Consider the following 25,782-nt stretch of genomic DNA (forward strand, 5'->3'; position numbering starts at 1 on the left):
TAGTTTTATCATTCTCTTATTTTAGAAGTTACAGGGGGGGGACACACATTTTACCACTTTGGAAGTGTCTCTCGCGCAAACTATTCAGTTTAGAAAAAAATGATATTAGAAACCTCAATATCATTTTTGAAGACCTATCCATAGATACCCCACACGTATGGGTTTGATGAAAAAAAAATTTTTGAGTTTCAGTTCGAAGTATGGGGAACCCCAAAAATTTATTGTTTTTTTTCTATTTTTGTGTGAAAATCTTAATGCGGTTCACAGAATACATCTACTTACCAAGTTTCAACAGTATAGTTCTTATAGTTTCGGAGAAAAGTGGCTGTGACATACGGACGGACAGACAGACGGACAGACGGACAGACAGACAGACAGACAGACAGACAGACATGACGAATCTATAAGGGTTCCGTTTTTTGCCATTTGGCTACGGAACCCTAAAAACTTGTCAAGTGATAACCCCGTGCCGACACTCACAGCTTGGTCATAAAACTGCGGCGCGCAAAGGAGATTCACGGTTCGTGCGCGGTTATAAGTTTCAATTTTGCTTGCAGGCGGCGATATAGGTGTAATTTTATACCTAAATCTGACTTTTGTGAAGGAGTGAATTTTCTGTACGGTAGTACTATTAGTTATTCTGTGCATCAATCAACCCCTTGAATCAATCGGACAGGATTTCAGATTGGCAGTAAGTAATCTCTAGGCCAGGGCGGATACGCCATACATCAAAAATGATTTGCGTTTATGTGTGCGCGGCACGTTTGTACATGCGTCATTGAGTTTCTGACGGAATCCTGACGGAATTTCAGTAGAGCGACTTACGCACACATTCATGTCGCGGCCTGTCGCGGGCGAGGTAATCCGAGTCGGGGCGGGGCGGTGCGTGGCCGTTCTGTATGATAATACTATTACTTATTCTGTGCTCTAGGTCCCACCAACGCGATATCGCACACACGATTTCATTATAGGAAATGAAAAATGCCTGGGACTTGAGATTTTTGACATTTCGAAGGGATAAAGGACTCGTGGGGTAAAGCGAGTGTTTCAAAAATCTACGAACGGTCGTCAGTTGAATTATTTCGCAATTTGGATGCTATAGTACGTTAACAAATGCAATTTACTAACTAAATAATAAAACCAAGGCACTATTTAGTTATTTGACAAAACGGTCAGACAATTCGGCCTATATGTTATGTTCCCTCCCGGGGATGAGTTTGTCAAGTTTTACACTTCATGTTACAACGTAATATTGTATCACATCAATCATAAAATATCTGCCCTAAATAAAGCATCCTTTGCTTTTTAACAAATTAAAAAAAAATGTACAGTGCCTCGACAGTTTTGGCTTCCATCTAAATAATTTTTCAGACATAGTATCATTGTCAATACAAATTAAACTTTAGCCCTCTAGTTTAAGGTAGAAATCCGACTGGACTTTGAATTTGTTCAATTATTCAGAAAGGATCGGACTCCTTAAAAAATATCTAGAAAGCGCCAAAAAGCGAGGCTGTCGAATCGCTCGAATTTTTCGGCTCGGCCACGATTTTGCGCGACTCGCGGTGGCGACTGCTGCAACCATAGATTGGAGCGAGACACAGCAATCGGACCTTTCGTTCCCACCTATAGTTCCCGCCGCCACGGCCGCCAATGTCGCAAACACATCATGTTGCTAGGAATGTCGTGGCCGAACCCTAAAGCCACAATAGGGATGTTGACAATTTTTTGGAACTGGTTTTATTTTGTAGATAGACACGTAATAATTACAGAAAAAAATATTAAAAAATATATTCATTAATTTTGAATAAAAAAACATGTATAGTAAGTTTCGTGTTTAAATTTCGCGCCTAAACGCTCCAAACTGTCACGTGACCTTGATGACGTAACGGCGTTTTAAACAAACTGCTGTCAGTCATTTTTTTAAATTCTTTATATGGCAATTGACAATTTTTTTTTAAATCCTTAACACACTACCGCATCGGACAGCGACCTTCTTTCTCGCTCTAACTTATAGCTGCGTCCTTAATGCACCACCTTACACACTATCGATTCGTGCGCCGCACCGCACCAAGATCGCGTTTCGGTACGATAATCTGTAGACACTTAGGCAGGTTTTATAACTTGTCTTTGGTGATTCCACTGTGATTACGTCACGCGCTCAGATTGGCGTTTGCAGTCACGTGATACTGGGCATTATTTTAAATACTTTTCATTATTTTTAATTTATTTATTACGCATATTTACACATGCAAAATATGATTTTCCGCGTTCTAATACTCCCTGCTATGGTAAAAACATAACATGTTATATATTCGCGATTCATGTCAACATCCCTATTGTCACACTAGCATGCCAACCCGCCTCCCTCGTTACGGTCAATCTCAGTCCTTACGTATTCCGCCTGTTTCTCATTGAGGCCCAACTGAGCGAGTTCGGCCTCGAACTGCGCTTTGCCGCCGACGCCCACGAGGTACCCGTTGAGTCGCGCCGCGAGGTGCGAGGTCTGAAGCTTGGCCGAGTCCAACCCGAGGCTCCGGCAGAGGTCCTTGTGGCCTTGGAGACGGTATTTTTGGTGGTAACTGGAAAAGATCATGAAAATTCTTCAACTTTGCACAAACTTGGCAGTAAGAACGCACACATATCCCAATAAGCTCCACGACGCACTTGAAATACTTGACGTAGCACTTGGCATGTAAACTTAGGGTGGTCCGCTAAGTTTACATGCCAAGTGCTACGTCGATTTCATCATAGATCTACAAATCAAGTAAGTAGGTACCTATATGTGTCTTGAAGCCCAAGCTTCACTCATATTTAAACTATAAATAATGTCTTTAATTCTACATGTATAAAATCAGCGCACAAAATAGTTTATTGCTGAATAATGCCAACGCCTGACAGTTTCTTCAATGCAAATTAACTTCATGATTTCAATCTAGTCACTATAACATCGTTCCAATATCTTCTTTCTAATAATAAACAAGCTATAGCGAAGAGTCTCTCGCTAGATGGTTGGATCAAGGGTCAGATGCAGAAGGCGGTGATCTTGGACACGGCGCGGATAGTCCGCCGGTTCCTCTCTCTGCGGCCCTGACCACCGGCAGCTTGGGCCTTGCCACCCTAGGTTAGGTTTTTTATAATATGTTTATAAGTATTTTGTATTGTTTTTGTAAGTGTTTTTGTATTTAATTTTTATATCCATATTATAAAATAACCTAACTTAACTTGAAGACAAATAAAGATAACAAACTATTAATAATGAGGATAAATTAAGAGGATAAGCATAGAATACCAACAAAGAGATGTCCTATTAGGCACTACATAATATCAAAGTAGAGGCCAAACTATCCTTTATAGAGTGGTAGACCGTGATACCCTGACACAATTAAAATCCGCATTGTGTATTCCACTGTTGCTATGCCGACAGCGCGTGCTAATATTACGAGGACAAGGCGAATTGATTTCAATTACTCACTAACAAGCCTGATGAATATAGATTTTCGTATAATATACCAATCGACATGATTCACTTGGAAACGTCAAGTCAATGACCGATTGCCATTCGTTTTAATAAAAATGGAGCCGTAAGTATTCATCATCTTATAGTTCGCGTTTTTTTATTAGCCTTCGAGTATTCGTGTGTTTCGCTGTTGGTGAAAGACATATAATAGGCTACATTCCTACTAGTAAAATCAGCTTCTTTTTTAGAACTGTCAAAACTATTTGCTAATATGGATTTTATATGAAAACGAATGTAGTGACGTCACGGTAAACTCACTTACTTACTTTTTTATTTCAATCCGATTTATTAAATACAAATTGTGTTTAAAAATAGCTGCTGTCTATGTTTTTCTAATAATTATCTGGTGCTTTATTTCATGCACAGTTTGAAATAATTTATTTTAAGTACAGGAAACATCCCTATTGGTCTCCCATATCTCTTCTGGGATAAGGCCCTGGGCCTGGAATAAACTTCGTAATTTTTGTGACAAATTCCAATCGGAATTCATAATCGGAATTTATAATAAATAATTTACCTAGTGTAATATTGATAATTAAATGTAAATATAGTAATGTAATTTAAATATAGAATAGTAATTATTTATGACGTGTAAAATTGTATTTTATTAATAAATATTTGAATTGAATCAAAATTACAAATACTTTTTTCTACGTGTTTGGGTGGCTACCGTTCTTCAAGCCACTAACGGAGCGGCAGTTGACATTTACGAGGCTTCATGATGCATTTTACTTCACAAGTGTACGAGTTATCAGTATCACCCGGGAAGGGCGGGAACGACTTGGTTATAAAAATCTGTTGCTGGCTGGCGGTCCATAATTATTATAATTAGGTATATACTCTAATCAAGGGAATAAAGGACTACTTACTACTTCAGCGGGATATAATGTCGATACCAACCTGCGCTATTATGGTGCGTAGCTGCCCGAAACTCGCCGTCATGTCTTTGTATGACGCCTGGCTTCACACCTCATCATGGTATAAGATCCTCATCATGGTATATTGGTACTATGTTCGAGAGGTACTTACTCTTCTGCCGAGTAGAAGTGGAAGCCGGTACTATCTCAGTGCGTAGCTGGCCGAACCGCGCCGTCATCTCTCTGTAGTACGACTAGGACGCCTCGGCTTTACACCTCATCATGGTATAAGATCCGCATCATGGTATATTGGTACCATGTTCGAGAGGTACTTACTCTTCTGCCGGGTAGAATGTGGAAGCCGGTACTATCTCAGTGCCTAGCTGGCCGAACCGCGTCGTCATCTCTTTGTAGGATGCCTCAGCTTCACACCTCATCATGGTATAAGATCCTCATCATGGTATATTGGTACCATGTTCGAGAGGTACTTACTCTCCTGCCGGGTAGAATGTGGAAGCCAGTACTATCTCAGTGCGTAGCTAGCCGAACCGCGCCGTCATATCTTTGTAGGACGCCTCGGTTCACACCTCATCATGGTATAAGATCCTCATCATGGTATATTGGTACTATGTTCGAGATGTACTTACTCTTCTGCCGGGTAGAATTTGGAAGCCGGTACTATCTCAGTGCCTAGCTGGCCGAACCGCGCTGTCATCTGTTTGTAGGACGCCTCAGCTTCACACCTCATCATGGTATAAGATCCTCATGATGGTATATTGGTACTATATTCGAGAGGTACTTACTCTTCTGCCGGGTAGAATGTGGAAGCCGGTACTATCTCAGTGCGTAGTTGGCCGAACCGCGCTGTCATCTCTTCGTAGGACGCCTCGGCCGCCTCACGCTGCTCGTCATCATGGTATAGGATCATGGATTGGTACTGAAATTGAGAAATTGGCATGTCAGTTTTAAAACTAAATACAGCGACGATGTTCAAAATTGCAAAAAAATTAAATATATGTAGTTTATAAAATATAGGTATTCGCGCGTTCAGGCATTTTTCGTTGTACAGAAGTTTATAGTATCTATATCTTCATCGGCAGCTCTACCAACTTCACCATAAAGTGCTTTCCAAAAGCATTGTAAATGCTCTATCTAATGTTCTAAAAAAATTGATACCGTTTTAAAAAGCATTTCCCTATTCGGTCCAACCAACATTCCTCGTTAAACCATGGAAAATAAATGTAAGCTAAAAGAAACAAAGATCCTGTTATGGTGGACGGGTAGAGAACGCCATTTGGCATTAAGTCCGCCATTTGTACATTGTTGTATAATTATATTTTGTCCAATAAAGTTTAAATAAATAAATCCCGATAATTTGAAAACTTTCTCTTTGAAGACGGTGAAAGATGTCACACAACTCTTTCTGTTTATTTTAATAATAGCTAATACCTAAGCTCCTGACGCAAAAGAAACACTAAAGAAAACCAATAAGCAAGAGAATATATAATAATATAATAATAATTTATTTATAAACATCATATTACAGTGATTGCCTTAAAGACTAGAAACTCTAAGCTTCCTAAATAGGTATAACCTGTACTTTAGGGTAAACAGCGCTCCTCCCCAGAATATTAGTTGTAGGAGATGTTTATATTTTATACAATTTTTATACAAAAAAGAGAAAAAGACAATTGAGAATCATTTTAAATCATTAATACAGAAAAATTAACTTATAGATCTAAATTTGAAGCTGGTGTGTGTGTGTGTGTGTGTGTGTGTGTGTGTGTGTGTGTGTGTGTGTGTGTGTGTGTGAGTGTGTGTGTCTATGCAGAAAAATTGACTTAAATGTTAGTTAAGTAATTATATTCAAAATTTCTTCAGTGTTTTCGTAATTTTGATCTAAAAGCCAGTTAGTAACAATAGTTTTACATTCCCTTTTAGTTGTGCTATAAATATTTAGTGTTTTATTAAGTTTATTATAAACATATGGTCCATTAAAATCAAAAAATCTTCGGCTAAAAGCTGTGTTAAATCTTTTGGATCTTTTCCCGACATAGAACGCTCTACGACAGTTATTATTTCTTACATATTGTATATTATAGTCAAGTTTAGAGTGGTATTTGAGGGCAACGCTTAAAATAAATAGTTGTCTTACTGACAGAACTTTTGCAGTTTTATATAAATATTCAGTGGGAGTTAAGAAAGGCAGAGAGTGCATACTTTAAGTACGAAGCGTTGTGCTCTTTCGAGATGTATTAGAGTTGTTTTGGGCGCACCTCCCCAAGCCGAGATACAATACGATAAAATCGACTGACACAAAGCAAAATATATACGCAGCGAGCATGAAATATTTATAGCCAACGATGAATAGCAAATGAGTGATTATTTTTAAAATGTTCAGTTTTACGACGATATAGGTATTGGCAGAAAGTGGAACTACCTACGAGTAACCTTTTTACAGCTTGTCCGTTCAATGTCAATGCCACCTAGGAATAATCAAGTAAGTAAAAAATAATGGTTAACTTCATATTTTTCAACTTTAATTTTCCAGTACCTACCTAGTAGTACCTACGTATTTTGTATAGAACGGTGTGTTTCTTCAGCAGTAGCAAAGACATACCTCCTTAACTAAAGTTCAAGCTTTTTTATTCTAGCTATACGTTTACCTATAAATAAATAAATAAAATAAATATTATAGGACAATCATACACAGATTGACTAAGTCCCACAGTAAGCTCAAGATGGCTTGTGTTGTGGGTACAACGATATATATAATATACAAATACATAAATAGGTACATAGAAAACACCCAAGATTCAGGAACAAATATCTGTGTTAATCACACAAATAAATACCCTTATCAGGATTCGAACCCAGGACCGCGGCTTAACAGGCAGGGTCACTACCCACTAGGCCAAACCAGTCCTATGTAGTCCAAAATCACCAGTAATAACTTTTTGTGTTAATATATTTTGCAGAAAGCAGATTTTATAAAAAAACATTTTCATAACGGATGTTGACATAAATTTTCTACCTACGTATATCCATGGTCTAATAAAACATGGTCTTCTCTTCCCAGAGTGTCACAAGCCTACGTCACAATAACATTGCCACTTTATTTCAACATAACATGTCTATTTTATTCAGAGACCATACTTTTATATCCGCAACGCAGGCTTCGTCAGGTAAACACAAACTTACAATCAGCTACAGGCATCGTCACAAAAAACTACAGCGATAAAATCCTGTTGCGGATTTTATTCTTCGTCTTCGTCAACTCACTCTAAAAATACACATTAATAACAAAAAAAAAAAAAAAACCTACAAATAAAATACACCCTCCAACTCACCGCCAGCAGGCAGTGTACCCAGCAGGCTGGCCGCATTTCCCCGTTGAATAGCTATACTAATTCTCTGGGCAAAATACTGGCCTGCCCTCTGGTCACCCGAGGCATCGACCAAACGCGACGCCAAATCCTTAAATAAGCGCCGGGCGCTGGGCCCCCACGACCCTAACGTTTCGACCCCAAAAGGCTCAAATATGTAGCCACTGCCGAGAGTGCTGTACTTGCGCCGTTTGTTATCCTCGGCCGTCGTGGCCGCATGACCAGCACCAGAGCTAGTGCCCGGTAAGTGGGACACGGCAAAAGTGTCTACACACGTTGCATCCCAAACCAGAGGCCTCCCCATACTCCAGGGCACCAGCGTCATACCGTCGGGTCTCTTGCCGTCATCCCTCGTTAAACCAACAGGCTCCAGAATAGCAGAGCGTCTACCGCGAACCACGTTCGACGTGTTGCCTCTCTGTCGCACTTGTAAATTCGTACGTAAGTGTGACAGGGAGGTAACACGTCGAACGTGGTTCGCGGTAGGCCCTCAGGTACCTTTACGCTGACAAGAGCCCTTCGGATGACATGTTACATGGGTACATTATATCTATGGTTAATAAGTTAAAATATTTCTTTATAATTTTATAATTTTCATTTATATGTATTTTATCTTAAATTTTACAATAACACGTCATTTTTAATTATTCGTTAGCAATATCTTCCGATTCACGAAAGAAATTTCAGACGCTCGGGTAATTCTGTTTACACTACTGGCAACACAAGATAGCGCTGTCACATTTGACAATCCGCCATTTTGTCCCTGACCGTCATCCTTGTCGAACGCGTGTTAATTGTTATTTCCTTCTCGCTCAGTGTCAGCAGTCGCAGTGTTTTCCAAACTTTTCACGTCGTAAGCTTGGTAATTAATGTTTTGTTACGAAAATGGTTGGCTGTTCTATTCGGAACTGTAAGATTAGGAGTGAAAAGGGCAGTATAGATTTGTTTTATTTTACCATGTTTCTACATGAATAACTTAAAATTAATGGCGTTAAAACAATTTTCACCGTTGGTTAAAATTCTCCCACATTTTAAAGTTTGAGAACCTGTAAACAGCATGATGACGTAGGCATGTGACAGTTAGGTCATTCGCGAATCTCGGAAGAGAGTACCTACCAGGCGGAGTATATTATTATACCATGCGTATATCCATGGACCATCTTTGCTTTCGACTGATGTAAGGAGCTTTTGCGGTATTGCAGATTTGATGATAAGCTATAGATAAGCGCTACAATTACCTGTCTCTTTAGCTTGGTGGTTAGTCCGTACTCATGGTTACCCCAGAACATGTCCAACAGATCCTCGAAGGTGACGGTTTTGGGGTCGTAGTCCAGCTCGATCACCTCCGTGTGGTCACCGCTGTAATACACAATATGTATGTGTTTAATTTATTCTATAATCATATTTATCAGTTTAAGAAGAGCCTTTAAACGCTTAATAGTATTTTATGCAACCGTTGTTTAAGAGGGGTCAAAAAAGGCGAGTGGCGTGAGTAACAATTTGAGGCGAAGCCGAAAATTGTTAATAAAGACGCCACGAGTATTTTTTGACTCAGTTAAACAACGTTGCATACAATACTTTTTCTACGACCAAGCCCTTACGCCTACGCTTACGCTTAGCCTTAAAATTTGTAAATTTAACAAATATTTTTCATTCAACAAAAATAATAATTTAAACAAGTGGAATCATATAGGACATATATGTAGGTAAACAAACCAAAAGTATACACGCGTGCAGCCGCGATATTGTAATTTAACTAAGAGCAAGTACCAGGGCCTCATGAGTTACAAGAAGGTGTCGCTGACCAACCGGCCGTGGGGTGCGGGGCGCGGTGGCCGGGTCGCGTACGAATATGAAGGTATCGCGATAGGTATCTTCATACCTTCTTGTAACTCATGAGGCCCTGGTACTTGCTCTTAGTTAAATTACAATTTTGGACAGTTTTTTTCTCGATTTTGGCCACAGTAGCCTATGGAGACTAACAAGCAACGCTAAGCGGTGTTCGTAGTCTATGGATCTTGCTATATTACGGGTGTCACATGCGCGTTTATGACTTCTGAAGCAATTTTATTGTTTCTACTATAGAACCTAATGAATATTTTGTAAATTGGCAGCAATGCACTTAGTACCCATCTGTCAGAGATGACAATTAAAATTAGGTTGGCAACAATGTATTTTATACAATATTTTTTAAGTGGTGATTACACGAAGTATCGTAAAAGTACCAAAAAGATACTGCGTGTATGCACAAATACTTTTTTGGGGAATAGACTAAAGACTTGTCTTGACAACTATAACATAGGGGTTTAAAGGTGTGTGTACGACCTTTTAAATGACAAATAAAAGTACGGGAGTAGAAAAAATTAATTAACGTTTGATTACATTGGTGGCTACCAAGTGGATGCCAGTTTATAAAAGAAGCACAATTTAAACTCTGGAGTCTTTTGCCCAGCAATCGTTCAGTAAAAATTGCATGAGGCATTCTCTACCAGTTAATCAAAGCCGAAGTTTTATTGCTGATTGAGATATCAAAAAGGAAGGCACACACTTTAGACAAAGAAAACTGCACTGTTTCTGTAATAGAGCCCTGAAGAATAAAATAAATGTGTGACTGATCTTTTAACAGCCTTTAACCTTTTAACCGCCATTTTTCATCGAGCGTGCTCGTTAAAAGGTTACAGATTTTATTGGTAAAGTATAAGAAGGAGCTAAGTAGTCACGTTTGAAGACGCCATAACCATTTACAAGACATTCCATTTTTATGATGGTCACGGACATAAATGTTTTGTTGTGGTGATGAGAGTGTAAAGCATGTCATCTTCACGTGTGACCATTATTATTTTTAAACATTGTTACAAACTATTTCTTTAGTTATGTGCACTTAGCGTAAGTGTCTATCTTTAACTAAAAGAATAGCCTGGGCAGGCTGCTCTAGAAATAAATATGTCCATAAATAGTTAAAAAGTAAACAATTACATGATATGATTATCTCTGTCACTTCTACCATACCCCTTTCGGGTGCCTTTCGGTCTTGAATCTTGATTTAAGTAATTAATTATTACTTTTTCAAGTCTACCTATAGGATAAATCCTTAGTCCAGGTTCCTTGGAGGTTTTTAAGTTTCGATCAGGTAGATAAAGAGCAAGAGCGATTAATTGTAGATAGTAAATTGAGGCATACGTATTTCCGGAAGTTTAACATAAAATTTAAATCAGTTCCTGTTAAAACATTACTAGATTCGTGCGTATGTATAACTAACTCGCATGTGCCCACGCAACCATCGCCGTAATTTACAAAATTCTCTTCGATTGAAACCAGCCAGTATTAGTCTGGCCTTCGATTAGACATGGTTTGTTTGAATTTATAATAATATTGTGGTTCTGGTCTGGTTATGCTCACAGGTGGTACAAAATACAAAATGTTTTGTGTACTAGGCTTACCGGCGACTTGGCCTTGCAAACTCACCTTGGAGAGCGAACACCGAATTATAATCAGTTCCAAACCTGTTTATCTTTCATCTAACTCGTCTGACTTACTTACATGATAAAAAAAAACAATGATGTGCAGAATACCAACTATTACGTGCTAAAGGTGACTTTGCAGGTCACCTTAGGTGATCCATTCGTCATTTGATACGTTTGTCTTTGGAAACATGGTGCCACAATTGTCATTTATATTTTACATAAAAAATTCCCGGGCAAAGTTATTAACCTAACCAGTCTAACCACTATCCTCGACCGCCCAATGTACATAAAGAAATGTAGGTAGGTAGGTACATCTGTTTTAATGGAATTTCAACTTTCATAAAAACAAATTATCATTTCTTTAGTCTTATAAATATGGAACAAAAAAAAATTCAACCCAATTAAAATAAAAATACAGCTAGATTCAATCTTCCCTAGCTATTATTTTGTTACATTTTGTATGGTGGGCGGCACAAGGCTATAGGAGTGCCATTTATCTTAGGCCGTTGATCAAGTAGTGCGGTGATTTCTAGTAGCTCAGATTTGGGAATACAACTACCTAGTTTATATAGGTATTAAATTTTTACTTCAAAATGACTTCATACAGTCAGGCTGCAATCAGTCCGAAGCCGACAATAATAAAAGTTTACAAACCGCCTCGACTAAACGTTAGATCTACATATAAATACTCCTCGATAAATCGAATACTTAGGTAAACGGTTATAGCCAACGATGATAGTAAACAATATAACTGTACGGTTACCATCAGTTTGTCACTGACATAAACGCCGTCGAGAACGTAATTTACTTTCTATACATCCCGTTTGCACTAATATGCGAGTGCGAGCGAGATGTAGCCTATTCATATCTTATATCTTATACGTTACGCTACGCCAACTAAAATCTACGCTCCGGCGTAATCTTACGTGTTTACGCAATTGAATACAATTGACACGGTATAGAATTCTAAGGAAACACACAAACAAACAAAACAAATAAACCCAACCTACTTATAATTATAATTACAGAAAATTTGAAACATAAATATGGACATCGCGTTGATATTTTAGACGCAATGGGCAATATCAGCGACAACCAAAGATGTAAGATATACCTAAATAGTATATTTTCTCTTCTCATCGAAAGTGAAATCCTTTAGACATACTTAAACAACCCACTGACCTTAGTGATAAAACTAATTTGAATCTGTTGCTAGGCTTTGCTCACTGGGGAAATTTTATTATAATATTAACCAATATTCACAAACTTACCTAAATAAGTATAGGTAGGTAAAATGAAGGCGGCGACTTCATACTTACTTAATCTTTTAATTGCAACAGAAATATTTCACAATATGTTCAGGAGCTACGTCATACCAATAACACACCATAATATGAACTTTTACTTAGGTACCTATCCTACCTGTATAAACCCTAACAGATAAATTGTTTATCTTAATCTACCATTAAGTAGATATCGGGGAATACATTATGATATACCTATGCTGGATAACCAGCTAAACCAGCACGATACGAGCTTGCAAATATTTTCCACAACGGTTGTCTTTTAATTAAACACGCATTATTATAATTACCAGATTTGTTAATGTTAAATAAATCGGTTAGTTAGTTATCCATTCGTTCGTTTTCCCGAAGTCCGTTTATATAACACTTTCTACGACGCAGACTAATATCGATCCTTTCCTCAGAGAACCTTGAACTTTACCTAGGTACCGAAGAAACAGTTCTAGCATCAGGCGATCTAGCATACATCTAGCGCGACTTCAAGTATGGACTCGCAGGCGAGAACGCAAGTCATGCTAGACCGCCTGTTAAGAGCTGCACTGCACCTATATAATCTATGCTGGATGGTTGATAATGGTATACAAAACCATACCTAATATTTACTTGCACGAAAACTGTTTACGTTACGCACAGTATATCAAAAACCTGTATATAATATGTAATACGTTATTCATAATTTAATATGCGTTATCGTTTTATTTTTGTCATATCATGTAGGTATTTGCTTTCCACAAATAGATATATAATGAAGAATGTTGTGCTACGATTAATTTATGATCCTTTATAATTAAACCAATAAACGCTGTTGATTAAATTGCACACTAACAATCAGCTTTGCTAATGATAATCCATAATCTAGGATTACGATGGCTTTACTATAACACCTGTGGCAAATTCTTACGAGTATTAGATTACTTTCTTACTTTATCACTTTACATTGTACATACCATTTGTACCTATGTACATGAACATACAGTAGAAGTAGGTATGCATACACAGTTACTTACAATGACTTGTATATAAACGAAGAAATGAAATAAATTCACTACTTGACACCTTGAAGTTGGTTGGTTTTTCTCGAAACCTGGCCCTGTATGGATGACACCCGACATCGCACTGAACATCGCGTCGTTTGCAATAAACATGGTACAGTGGTTCTTATGCTATTGTTATTAGGTAACACATGATTAACTACATAGTAGCATGCAAATTTACACCTTTGGACCATTAATGAGCTATACTTACAGGCTTCTGTAGTGTGGATTCTTGGTGGTGCCGCCAGAGTAACCGACTCTGGTCCGGATGACACCCGGCGTGGCGCCGAACAGTGAGTCGTTTGACCATAAATGTTTGACTATACTTACAGGCTTCTGTTAGTGTGGATTCTTGGTGGTGCCGCCAGAGTAACCGACTCTGGTCCGGATGACACCCGGCGTGGCGCCGAACAGTGAGTCGTTGGACCATAAATGTGTGACTATACTTACAGGCTTCTGTAGTGTGGATTCTTGGTGGTGCCGCCAGAGTAACCGACTCTGGTCCGGATGACACCCGGCGTGGCGCCGAACAGTGAGTCGTTCGACCATAAATGTGTGACTATACTTACAGGCTTCTGTAGTGTGGATTCTTGGTGGTGCCGCCAGAGTAACCGACTCTGGTCCGGATGACGCCCGGCGTGGCGCCGAACAGTGAGTCGTTGGACCAGAAACACCCCATGCCGAATGTGGCTTTCTTCGTCGGGATGTCGACATCGTGGAGGAGGGTGGCCTGTGGACAACATGCGTAAATTTTAGTGGGAGGCATATCCTCGATCCTTCAGAGAAATATCTTCTACATTTTAGCGTTGCGGTCTTTACGGTACTTGAACGAGCATAATACCAGTAGGATGAGCACATTCCATCTATTTCTTAATTATACCTATTTATGGGAAAATCTATCGATCAAATCAGACAAATCATCGGAGCTACATAGTTTCGTCAGCATTGTTTCATGTTTTTCTTTTAGTATCTTAAGTACTCGTACATCTTTTTCCCTTGAAATATCCTCCTCTGGCTCAAAATATTTGGTTAAATGTTTATAAAAGGTTTGGAGTTTCATAGAATATAATAATTAGCTAAGTTGTTTCTAAGAATCCTAAAAAATTTACATAGATAGGTAGGTACCTTCCTATTCAATCAGAAGCTAGGGGAAAGTTATTAGAATAATCTTTGTGGAGCACCTAATATAAGTTTCGTGTATCAATAGACGTAGTAAGCAACCTTTGAAGCGCTAAACAAATGAACTCGTATCCAATACCAACGGCGCAGTAGTCATAGATGCATCCATTACCAGGCATCGGTTATCAGCCAAGTCAAGAGGCCACAACGAAATAAGATGATCCTTTAAAAGCTCACCCCAGATCAGGGTCGGGTTATCTTATCGTCCCCCTCGTTAAGCGGTTGATAATTTTATCTATTGTTCGTTATTGTTCTTGCGCAGTTTTGTGACACGTGGCTCACTCGCGGAGTCGCGGGTGATAAGTGATAACAAAAGAGCATTATCACGATTATTATTTTTTATCTATGTTATTTTTATGCCATCGTGACATTTCCGTGTTTTGTTTAGAAAGAGCTAGCAAAACAATTAAAATTATTTTACAGTAGGTACATATAGCCCTATTTTCCCGCACTAGTGCGTAAAATAGCAGTTTTCGTGTGTATGCCAAAAGTTTAAAGGGCCATATGTACTGTAAAACGTTGTTCGATACACGTGCGAATAGGTAATTCGCAACTCGTGTCGATTTAAAACACTCCCTTCGGTCGTGTTTTAATTTGTCGCCACTGGTTTCGAATTTCCTCTTTTTCGCATTTGTATCGAAAATAACTATTTTAGGAGAGCAGGGGTTCTCGGGTAATTTGTCCCAGTCCCAGAAGCGAGAGATAACTCATTTATCTGCAAGATACGAGTATACCTAATTTACAAGGGAGTCAGAAAATAATTGGCACATTTAAAAAGTTGTCGTACTACAAAAAAGATTGAGACCCATGGTACCTATACGTAGATAACCTACTAGCATGAAGAGTGCTGACATTTATCATATTTCGTTTGCTTGCCAGCTTGCCACTTGACAAAGAAAACCACAGTTGATCTTGTAGTGGCAATACAAAATATCATGGGATCATCCTTCAATTAATTCAATCACAGGCTGCAGACAAGCGGCGTCGTTCAATAGATTTATTGTCTCTACAAATTCTATTTTTGTCTTGTTAAAGGCTACAACTGTCTTGAGAAACCAATTTATTCTAATAATGCAAACACGTGCCGATAGAATCGAATCAATTGACCGAACGAAATCAATTGGCCATCGGCGGCAATGAAGACCAAAGTTCATAGACATCTTATTAGGAACGCGGCATTGGACCCTTTGTAACAATTAATATGCTGGGGTTAAGATCAGATAGCGTCATTCGAAATAGATATAAGTGAACACATACTTACAACTTATCAATGTAGGTAGGTTAATTTCAAAATTGTATATTGCAAATTTTCCAAAAAATGAATATAGAATGTAGTATCGATAAATGATGCCAACGCACATTATGGGATTGAAAAAAAAAACAACCGGTTGCACTCCGGGAGTGCCGACAGAAGTGAAAACTCAATGACTAGTCCAACATGTCTGCAGCACTATGTATAATTGACCCATCCTCCTTTTTATTGAAAAACTTTAGTTCCGAAATTGCTGGTTAGTGAGCTCGTTTAAAATTTTTAGCGTTAGTTGTTTAAAATTCGAATAGAAATTGTAAAGTTACCTTGCAGACCATGATATTTTGAGTTTTATTCACCAGTACTAGAATTCACTTTTATTAGCGATTTCATCAAGATGTAGCTTTATTGATTTATATTTGAGTGATATATGGTGATATAAAGTTAGAATGTAACTGTAAGATCCTCGTATTTCAGCCTTGGAGGGGGTCTTTCCGCGTAACTCGGACATGACAACGAAAAAATAAACTATTGAATTTAGAATGTGTTTGAATGTAGAATAATCAAATGAGGGTAGCAGAACAAATTTTATAACCTTAAGTCAATAATAAGTCAACGGTTGTCATAATTTCCGACATTGTAAGTGCTGCTTGCGGAATCAACTACGAACGTAAAATAAGTGATTATAAATATTACGACTTTAATTGATTTTTACGCAAAGAAGAGGTAAGTAACCTTTATTTATCTGTTGTCTATTAAATTATTCACGCGTTACTTTGATTACAATTATCATAAGTTGAAAGAAAAATATGTAAGAGGTGAATGAAAATTGCATGTCGTTGAGTAACGTGAGTAACGTAAAAAACAATATTTTTCATTTACTGTACTGAAGTTTTGGACAAACGAACTTATATTGAACTATGTGTATGATTGGGCTTAGATGGTGTCATTCTCGCGGTTTATTTCTCCGCATAAGTGTTATTTTATAGAAATACATGACTTGAGATACTTGTAACGTGAGTCACAGTGAATCGCGTTGTTGCAACTGTAAAGCGAGTAACTAAATATTTGAATGTATTTTGTAGCTACAATGCCTCTATCAGCGGCAGAAAGGGCAAAAAGAAGAAGACAGAAGCTGAAAGACGACGGAAAGTACGAAGAGTATAAGAAAAAACATAGGCTTGCCGCCAAAAAATCAGGCAAAAGAAGAAGTTGCTAGATAACATGACTCAAAAAAAGAAAAACCAATTTATAAAGGATGAAAGAGAAAAAACCAGAAAAAGAGTTGAAAAACATATAGATCAAAGAAAAAAGCTGAATAAGCAAGAGCCTTAGATAGTTCAATTGCATCCTCATCTTCGATGTTAATTAATCGCCAAGCTTTGGGTAGAGCTAAATAACGTATCAGAAAAGTTCTAATTCTAATAATAATAAGTAAAAAATATGCTATTTGTTTGCTAGAAATGATAAAAAATATCAAAATATTCTAGGTAGTCGCAAGTAACGTGATTCACGAAATCGCTGTAACGTGAGTTCGTAAGGTTTTATATTTTATTTAAATAAGGGTGTATCTTTGATTTTATTTGGTTAACTATTAAAGAAGCTTGCATATTTATGTCATTGTTTTGTTATTTTGTTAAAACTAATTCATTCAATAATCAAAGGGAAATCAATAAACACAAAAGGCGTAAAACTCCGTGTCCATTTCTTGTAACGTGAGTCATGGAGTTATTTTCCACTTTTCTCCAATTTTTATAATTTGATGGAGAAAAAGTACTTCGATAAATGATTCGCAGTAATGTACTCTGTGATATTATTATCAAGTTTTCGACGTAGAAAGCTCTTGATCTCAAATATACGACAAGATTGTTAGGAATAGTGACTACAAAGTAACGTGAGTCACCGTGGATTTACCCGAGGATATAATCAAACGGAGACGCCATGTCTGTAATTTTCTGTACAAAACAGTCTGCCGATTTTTGCGGGGGAGGGGAACGTCAAATGTATGCGTAACGTAAAAATAGCCATGTCAGATAAACGTCAGTCCATACATTGTGTATGACCGTTGGCCGCCTATTTTCGACAGAGGGGAAAGCCTGTTAATGGCTACTCCGTTTAGTTGTATCCTCCAAGATTTCAGCCCGTACAAGATTAGAACCTTTTTCATGTAATGTCATTTGAGTTTTTCTTTATTGATTTAAATGCCATCTAAATGAGTGGCCATATAAATTTTAAGGTCACGTGATCGCCTTACGCTGTCTCGGGTTTATCATTTTTTCCCCACCTCAAAATGAGCCCAACGCCGCTAAAGAAGTTTTCACTTAAAAAAAAAGAAAATCGTCCCAATTTCAACGGGTAGTGGAAATTTTGCTATAAATCTTTTGACGCGATAAATTACTGATGTTGAATTAAATAAAAAAATAAAAATTCGTTTATTAAAAGAAAAAGATATAATAACATAATTAGCTTAGTAGTCCCACACTAGGCTAAGCCTGTGTCGTGGTGACCGCTCTACAGAATTGCTAAAAACATAAAATTTAGGGGTATCCTCTAAAACTAGACTTTTCTTTTACATGAAAAACTATGCTAAAAGAAGTACATGCAAAACTAATTTCAGCTGTCTAGTGCTAAGAACCACTTTCTAAGCCGCTGACATAAGTCCAGACGAAGATATCTAAACTACCTACAGGGATTCCTTATCTACGGAACCCTAGAAAACCCTCTACTATATCCTCCAACAATTAGTTTCATGTTATACTTACATAATAGGGGGAAAATGATGTAAAATATGTATTAGAACAAATTAAATTATTTTCAGAAAATATTTTATTTTGTGTTTATTTCAAGTAGACACACTACTATATAAATTATAAACTGGCTGGTTCGATTCCAGCCTGGGGCACTAGAGGCCTTGGTCACTTTTTCTTAGTATAGGTATGACATTTATTTAAAGCTAATGAAAGATGTAAAATATGTTTGAGAAAAAATATTTTCGGGTTTTGTCGTGGCCTGCAGTACATAGATACCTAAAGTTAAATTGGAAAACTACAATGCTGTAATCAGGTCGTTAGATTGATTGAAACCAGGGATGTTGCGAACATCCGCATCCGCATCTGCAACCGCGGAACTTCCGCATTATTTTCAACATCAGCATCCGCATAAAATCGATGCGGAGCTTATGCGGATGCGGATGTCGAACAAGTTGGTACAGGAACGTCTTAGCGGCGGCGTAAGTGCTAGGTAATTTCGTCATTACCTATAACGAAATCGTCTAGATCCAGAAAAGTCGGCCAAGTTACTGTTTATTAAATATAACGCACCTATATTCTTGCTCAAATACTAAACGTTTCGTTTAAAAAAAAACTAAAAATGTAATATTTGACGTTTTCTAAGTACCTAATCTTGACATCCGCATCCGCATGTCAAAAAATCTGCATCCGCAACATCCCTGATTGAAACCACGACGAAATTTCTAGATAAAATTATTTAAAAATTCCTCACAATGATTTTGAATTTTTGAGAAGCTAATCCCATGAACAGGGAATTTTTTTTGCCTGGTTTTAGAAAGTGTTAACTTATCTAAAAAATATATAATATAGAGACAAACTTACAGGCAATTCGAATGTGAGTTTAAATTTTATCTCGACGACCCTCGAAAGTGTGTCGACCGTAGTCAAATGGAGACTTCATCGTTTGCGGACAAAAAATAAGTTCAGCCAGATTTTACAGTGTACCGTTTGAAGAATCAATCATCAATTCATTATGAATATCATGTAACATTGGCCTATAACTCGACATTTACTTTCTCTTGAACAGTTAACTTTTTATCGTGTCATGCCTGAACTGTACCTAATTTATCATCCTTTCAATATTATTATTAACACCTACCTTCCGCTAACTCAAAACTGTTTATATTCAAATGCGTGTATTTATTCGAACGCAGGATAAAAGTTCAAAAAATAAATCGCGTTTGATTTTCACGTATTTAAAAAATATCGAAAACCTACTCACATTTTCAGTCACTACGCGCGACATATTTCAGACAGCCTAGGTCGCCTTAGCGGATAACCGAGTGAGCTGTGGGAACCGTTCGCGCTGATGACGCACCATACGTACCTAAATGAAACCGTAAAATTATAATTTATAACCCTTGACAAAATATTGTGGGTTTTCCCGTATACCGATGGTATTCGGAAGTGCTCCCATCTAGGTCGAATCCGGGGAAAACCAGCTGACGGCCCTATGCGGCCGTGGCACAGCATGTTTCTGACGCAATATTTTTTTTAATTGTCTGGTAAAATGCAAGATTCTTGTAAATACGGACTGTAGTAGTAGGACGATAGTGAAGGTGTATCGTATTAGTGTGTAAAAATCCATTGTAAAAAGACCAAGGAGCACCTTTAATTTAAGCTAAGCGTTCTTATTAAATTAAAAATAAAATAACAAAAATCAACTCACGTTTACCGGCGGTTTCATGTTGCAGAAGCTCCTAATAATTCTCAGCATGCACCAAAATTTCTCTCGACTTGTAAATGCAGTTGCGTGTGTTTGTTGTTGAGTGATCGCGTGACGGCGGTGTCGGGGCGTGGAGTGGCCGGCGTTCGACTTGCGTGGCGGCTCGGCTAGCACTGACAGTCGTGTGTCGAGGGAGACTACACGAGACACAGCCACGATTTCCTGCTGCAGACACACCAGTAGCGTGTCACACGGTGTCTGATGCGACAGAACACGGCTTCGTCCCGAAAAAGTTTATATCTAAAAGAAAAGTTAATTATTGCGCTGATTGCATTTGCATAAGTTTTTGTGATTCTGATGCTTGTCGAATGGGGGTGCTATGGTATTCGCACAGTCTTATATGTAGGTATAATATAATGCTTGAAGAAAGATGAGGCTAAATAGGTTACCATTTTTTAAGTCTTGCTTAACTTAAACCTAGTCTAAAAAGGTTTAAAAACAAAACATGGTAATTCCTGTACTTAATATTAGAAATTCACATACTTTGGAATTGTCTATAGGACAGGACACATTATGTCGCTCGTTCTATACTTATCCGGATAAATTTAATTCATGACAAAGATGTAGCCAGAGCCATGGCATTACGAGCATGTGTATTTGTTGTGGTCAAAAGATTTACTTTTTGGAATAAACAACTAATTTATATCTGTACCTAACTATATTTTTTAGCCAGTAGAATAATTCCCATAGCCAAAATATTTTGACAAAAAATAGTGTTAATACATATATTTTGTTTAATTTGCGAGTTAAGACATCGTGTACGCAGTAGGAAAACGTCACAAACACGCTACGACGCAGCATGTGTGCGTGACACGATTCGGCGCCACGCCTGACGTAACCTTGCCCCCTGTGATGGTCGCCGTCTGCCGCGGCCGCAAAGCCGGCGTGACGTTGCAGCGGGTAAAATAATTGTAATGTGCACCCAAATTATCCCACTTCTGGTGATCAGAATTAAATAAGGACCACAGATTTGGATACTACATATTTTTTGAGGCTATAGGCTCGAAGATTTTGTAAAAATACGTGGAGTTTTAGTTTTATATAGAAAGATATTAATATATTGCCATGTTAATGTGTAAAAGTATGTACATTTATTTAAAATTTATTGCACAAAATAATCAAAATATACACGACAATGCGCAAATGGCGGACTATTCATGCCTAATGGCACATTGTAAATAAAATTAAGTTTCAGTAACCAGGAAGTAGTTATACCTATTCGTGAAATTTTGTTCGTCGCCTTGATGTGTCAAAGTTTCTTATAAGTGTTAGTTTCAGAGATAACGTAGACTTATCAATTGAGTATGATAAATTGATAAGTTTCACCATATGGCAAGGTCCTTTAAACGAAAGCATTTCAGCAACTATTTCTTAAATTCATAAATAAGAAAAAAATTACAATTTTTGTACGCTGCATGCTCCACATTATTTTGCTGTCTAAGTAATTTTAACTTCGTTCTAAACCGGTTTTTAACGAAATTTTTAAATAAGTAGGTGATCTATATCTATACCTATATATTCACTAGGAGGTAATGTAAATAAATAATACACATATTTGGTTTAAACAATTGGTTTATTTTTTACATTATAACAAAAAAGTAGAATTCTTCATACTTATGTTTAAATATTATCAGTTTTCATTAAAGTAAGAATAACACACCTATTGCATTTTTTCCTTTTCGGACGTGCATTTTTACGTTATAAATACAACAATAGTAGGTAATAAGTTATCTTTTTGTACCAAAATTAACTTTTATCTATTTAAACATAAGTTACATAAGATTTGATATAATAATAATAGAATACATCGTATCAGCTGCACTTTGAACACCCATAATCATAAAATGGATGTACGCACCGAAATAATCATCAGAATAATAAGACAATATAAATATACTCCTAACATAAATACTTGAATAGATACTTGAGTTCTTTCACAGAATGGACAGAATGTCTAAAACAAAAGCAAACCTGTCATTCAAATGAAATAAGTATTTTTTTAAGTAATAAACATTGTATATAATAATTTTCACAACATCCAATCTATTAATAATGTTTACATAATCAATATATTTTATAAAACTATTTTAAAACTCTTGATGGTAGTTTTCATACCAGTGTTATGACTACAAAGCTCAAATTGTGTTGGTAAGTCATATATTTTCTACTAATGTGAGACTAAGTTATATGGATAGTTGCAGGTAATCTACACATGTTTATTTGTGGTATAGTCCGTAGATTTGAAGCTGGCCCCGAACGGCTAATCCTTTGTCTATTGTGTTAAGTAAAACCGCACGTGCCGCTACGCCGCGCGTGCTGTTTTAAACATTTGTTCATTTTGAATCTTATTGCAATTTCCATAGGAGTTGTAATTCAATGACCAGTTAAAGAGTGGCACGTGCCGATTTACTTAACTTAACCAGGACCAGGTTCAAATCTACGGTCTATATTTAGTTTGAACAGGGCAAGACACTAGAGGGCAAGATCTCATAGGAATCACTGAACAACACTGAGATACCAAAAATGTCTATCGATATGTATTACTTACACTACCAAGGGTATAAATAGTAAGAATTTAGCAAAAAGTTTCTAAAAATGAGCAATAGAAATCTTTAGACTCGTTTAAGGTCAAAGACACTACAAAACCATTAGAAATGTGATGACTATTTTCACAAAAAAATAGGCATCCAATGTAAAAGAACACTTATTTTGACACAAGAGTTGTGACGTCATTCCTACATAAAGGTTTAGCAGCACTTACAATCAATACGCTTATAAATACAATGTTCTGAAATTTATTTTAAATATACCTAACCAATTTTGCAGAAATCACTACAATATACTTTGATAATTTAAGTACGCATCTAATAGTACCTAATACCTATACAAAGATATACAGACAAGGTTTGTTATCGTTATCACCGTCTGGCTAAGGCAAGACCGACTGGAGGCACTGGTATCAACGGTCTCATAATCATTATATACAAATATATTCATAAGTTACAACACAAATTTAGACCTTATCAGTGGGACGATAATTATACTAGTGATATAACTGATAAATTCACCTGGATCTCAGCATAACACGATAATTGCAAACAGACTTTATTTTGAATGTTGGTAAGTATTTAAGGGGTTTATTTTTATTATCCAGAGTTTATTTTTAGAAACACCTCCCACCAGCGTCGTTACCGTACATTCTTCACAACCAACTCTTTTCCATTTATTTCACTTCACCTCATTTGTAAATATTATTACGCTGGATTACAATTTAAAACATGTGTAAACTGTTCAACTTATTTTTATACTATTTCTGGTTTGCATATTTTTTATAAAATACAATAGCAATATCACAAAAACGCAGTATATGTGCAGGTAGGTAAATATGTAAAATGCATTCATAAAATAATACTGTTATGAAGAAAAACAACCGAAATATAAATTGTGCTTATATATCTCTCTATAAGGCCATTCTGTATTGCTTAAGACAATTGTGTAAGTATCATTTTTATATTTATAGTATATTCTTGGGACCATTACTATAAAATATATTTGGGGCTTTCATAAATTGATATAATGAGCCCAACATATTTTGAATCTTCGAAATGTTTTATGCGTAATATTATTCTAAGTTAACACGTTACGAAAGAGTGTTAATAACAATAGTTTTCTAAGTACTTTTTAAGTACTAAATATTTAAAAAACATCTACATTACTTTTTTACACTAGTGACTAAGATATGGACGAATGAATTACTACTGGATGGGACCTAATGAAACCCACGTGATATTAATATTAGAAGAAACTCATAAACTGATTAAACTCACATAATAGTCATAGTTGTCGGGACAATTCTTTTCATGCGCACTTACTGTGACTATTTCGTGCTTTAACCCGCGTTTATATTTAAAATACAAAGTTTATTAACCTAAAAACTTTCTACTTTATGGGTCAAGCTGCCATTAGTATCTAACAAGAATACCACAGACATTGAACACTGGATAATATCGGGCGAAGAAATGTAAAATACATAAACTACAATTAATAATCTAAATAGGCAAAACGATTTGTCCTTTAAAAAGTTAAAATGCAAACTGTTTAAGTTTTGATCGCGACTAAGACGAATAGGAAAATATTGGCACACATAGAGTATTTAGCAATTAATGAAGAACAAGGCACTCACTTACAATCCAAACGTTACGTACAACATTGTCATATTCATGAAGTGGAGAACTTTGAATATATATTTAGTGCCGCTAAAGGTTTTAGGCCTCGGTCTTCCTCTGGCCATGCTGTGCGTATAGCGTTAAATTATACAAGGTTCTATATATAACGAGACCTTTTACGCAGTGTACTCACGTCAACGGGAGACCAAAGTCTTACAACCGGGGGTTTGTTCTACTAGTTCTACTGGGGTCGTGCTAAAACGTTGTCGTAACGTGTGGATGGCAAACTAAACGCGCTGGCCCCCTCTCTGTCAACAGTCAGCTGTTTAATCTCATTAGCGGATTGGCAATTTAAAATACGTATCAAAAAGTAAAGATATGCTCGACGTTTTGGCGGTATAGTCAGATATCGCTCTACTCGGAATATAGGTACTAACGGAAGAACTCCTAGGGACCATTTCTCAAAAGCTTGTAACTTGTAATACAAGTGGAAGTCCCTTTCTAACAAAAGCTGTCAAAAAGTGACATCCGCTTGTATATGACACCGTAAGATTGTGAACCCGTTAGTTTATAATCTAACGTAGGTTAGGTTAGGTTAGATTATAATATCCCTACCGTCAGTTTATAATGTAACTAGCGAGATTATAATATGACGAGTGTTTACAATTTTACGGTGACATATACAAGATAAAAGCTTTTGAGAAACGGGCCCCTAGTAGTAGTAGTTCAGCTTAAGGTAGGTTTTTGAACGCGTCTGTCTCGCGTAATAAGTTAATAACCATGGGGCACGCGTAAAAACTCGTGTACGACTTGTCTAAATTGTGTTTTGAAGAATGTTTATCCGTTTAGAAACCCGTCGAGTATACCCCTACATGAGTTTCGACATTCGACTTTGATCATGTTATAAACCAGTTCTTAACAATTAATTTATCAAAAGGTAACAATCAACCTTAATAAAGACATTATAGCCAAATTTAATAAATGTAGATTGTTAACATAGTTTGCTCATACGCCCAAACATTAGGTAATCACAGTATCTACATAACAACTGTCTTAAATTCTAAACTCAATGCGAAAAGTCATTTGGAATGTTATTAAATTGCATTTTGTA

General features: G+C 36.9%; 2 protein-coding genes across 4 annotated transcripts in view; both read right to left on the minus strand.

The window, feature by feature from the left end:
- Positions 1 to 2,341: 2,341 nt before the first annotated feature.
- LOC134652038 (peptide methionine sulfoxide reductase) lies at positions 2,342 to 20,584 on the minus strand. Its single transcript, XM_063507191.1, has 5 exons — positions 20,449 to 20,584; positions 14,132 to 14,292; positions 8,999 to 9,119; positions 5,178 to 5,311; positions 2,342 to 2,579 (listed from the first exon to the last, which is right to left on the minus strand). Exons 1-5 carry the CDS (start codon positions 20,494 to 20,496, stop codon positions 2,345 to 2,347), a joined length of 699 nt encoding a protein of 232 aa, XP_063363261.1. The 5' UTR covers positions 20,497 to 20,584; the 3' UTR covers positions 2,342 to 2,344.
- Positions 20,585 to 20,612: 28 nt separating this feature from the next.
- LOC134651929 (protein phosphatase 1 regulatory subunit 16A) overlaps positions 20,613 to 25,782 on the minus strand; it is a 49,841-nt gene continuing 44,671 nt past the window's right edge. For all 3 annotated transcript variants that reach the window (XM_063507047.1, XM_063507045.1, XM_063507044.1), the window contains exon 11: positions 20,613 to 20,745. In XM_063507047.1, coding sequence (XP_063363117.1) covers positions 20,643 to 20,745 — 103 coding nt within the window. In that variant the 3' untranslated portion in view covers positions 20,613 to 20,642. The remainder of the gene's footprint in view (positions 20,746 to 25,782) is intronic.

Source organism: Cydia amplana, chromosome 11, assembly GCF_948474715.1.
Source record: "Cydia amplana chromosome 11, ilCydAmpl1.1, whole genome shotgun sequence".
NCBI lineage: Eukaryota > Metazoa > Arthropoda > Insecta > Lepidoptera > Tortricidae > Cydia > Cydia amplana.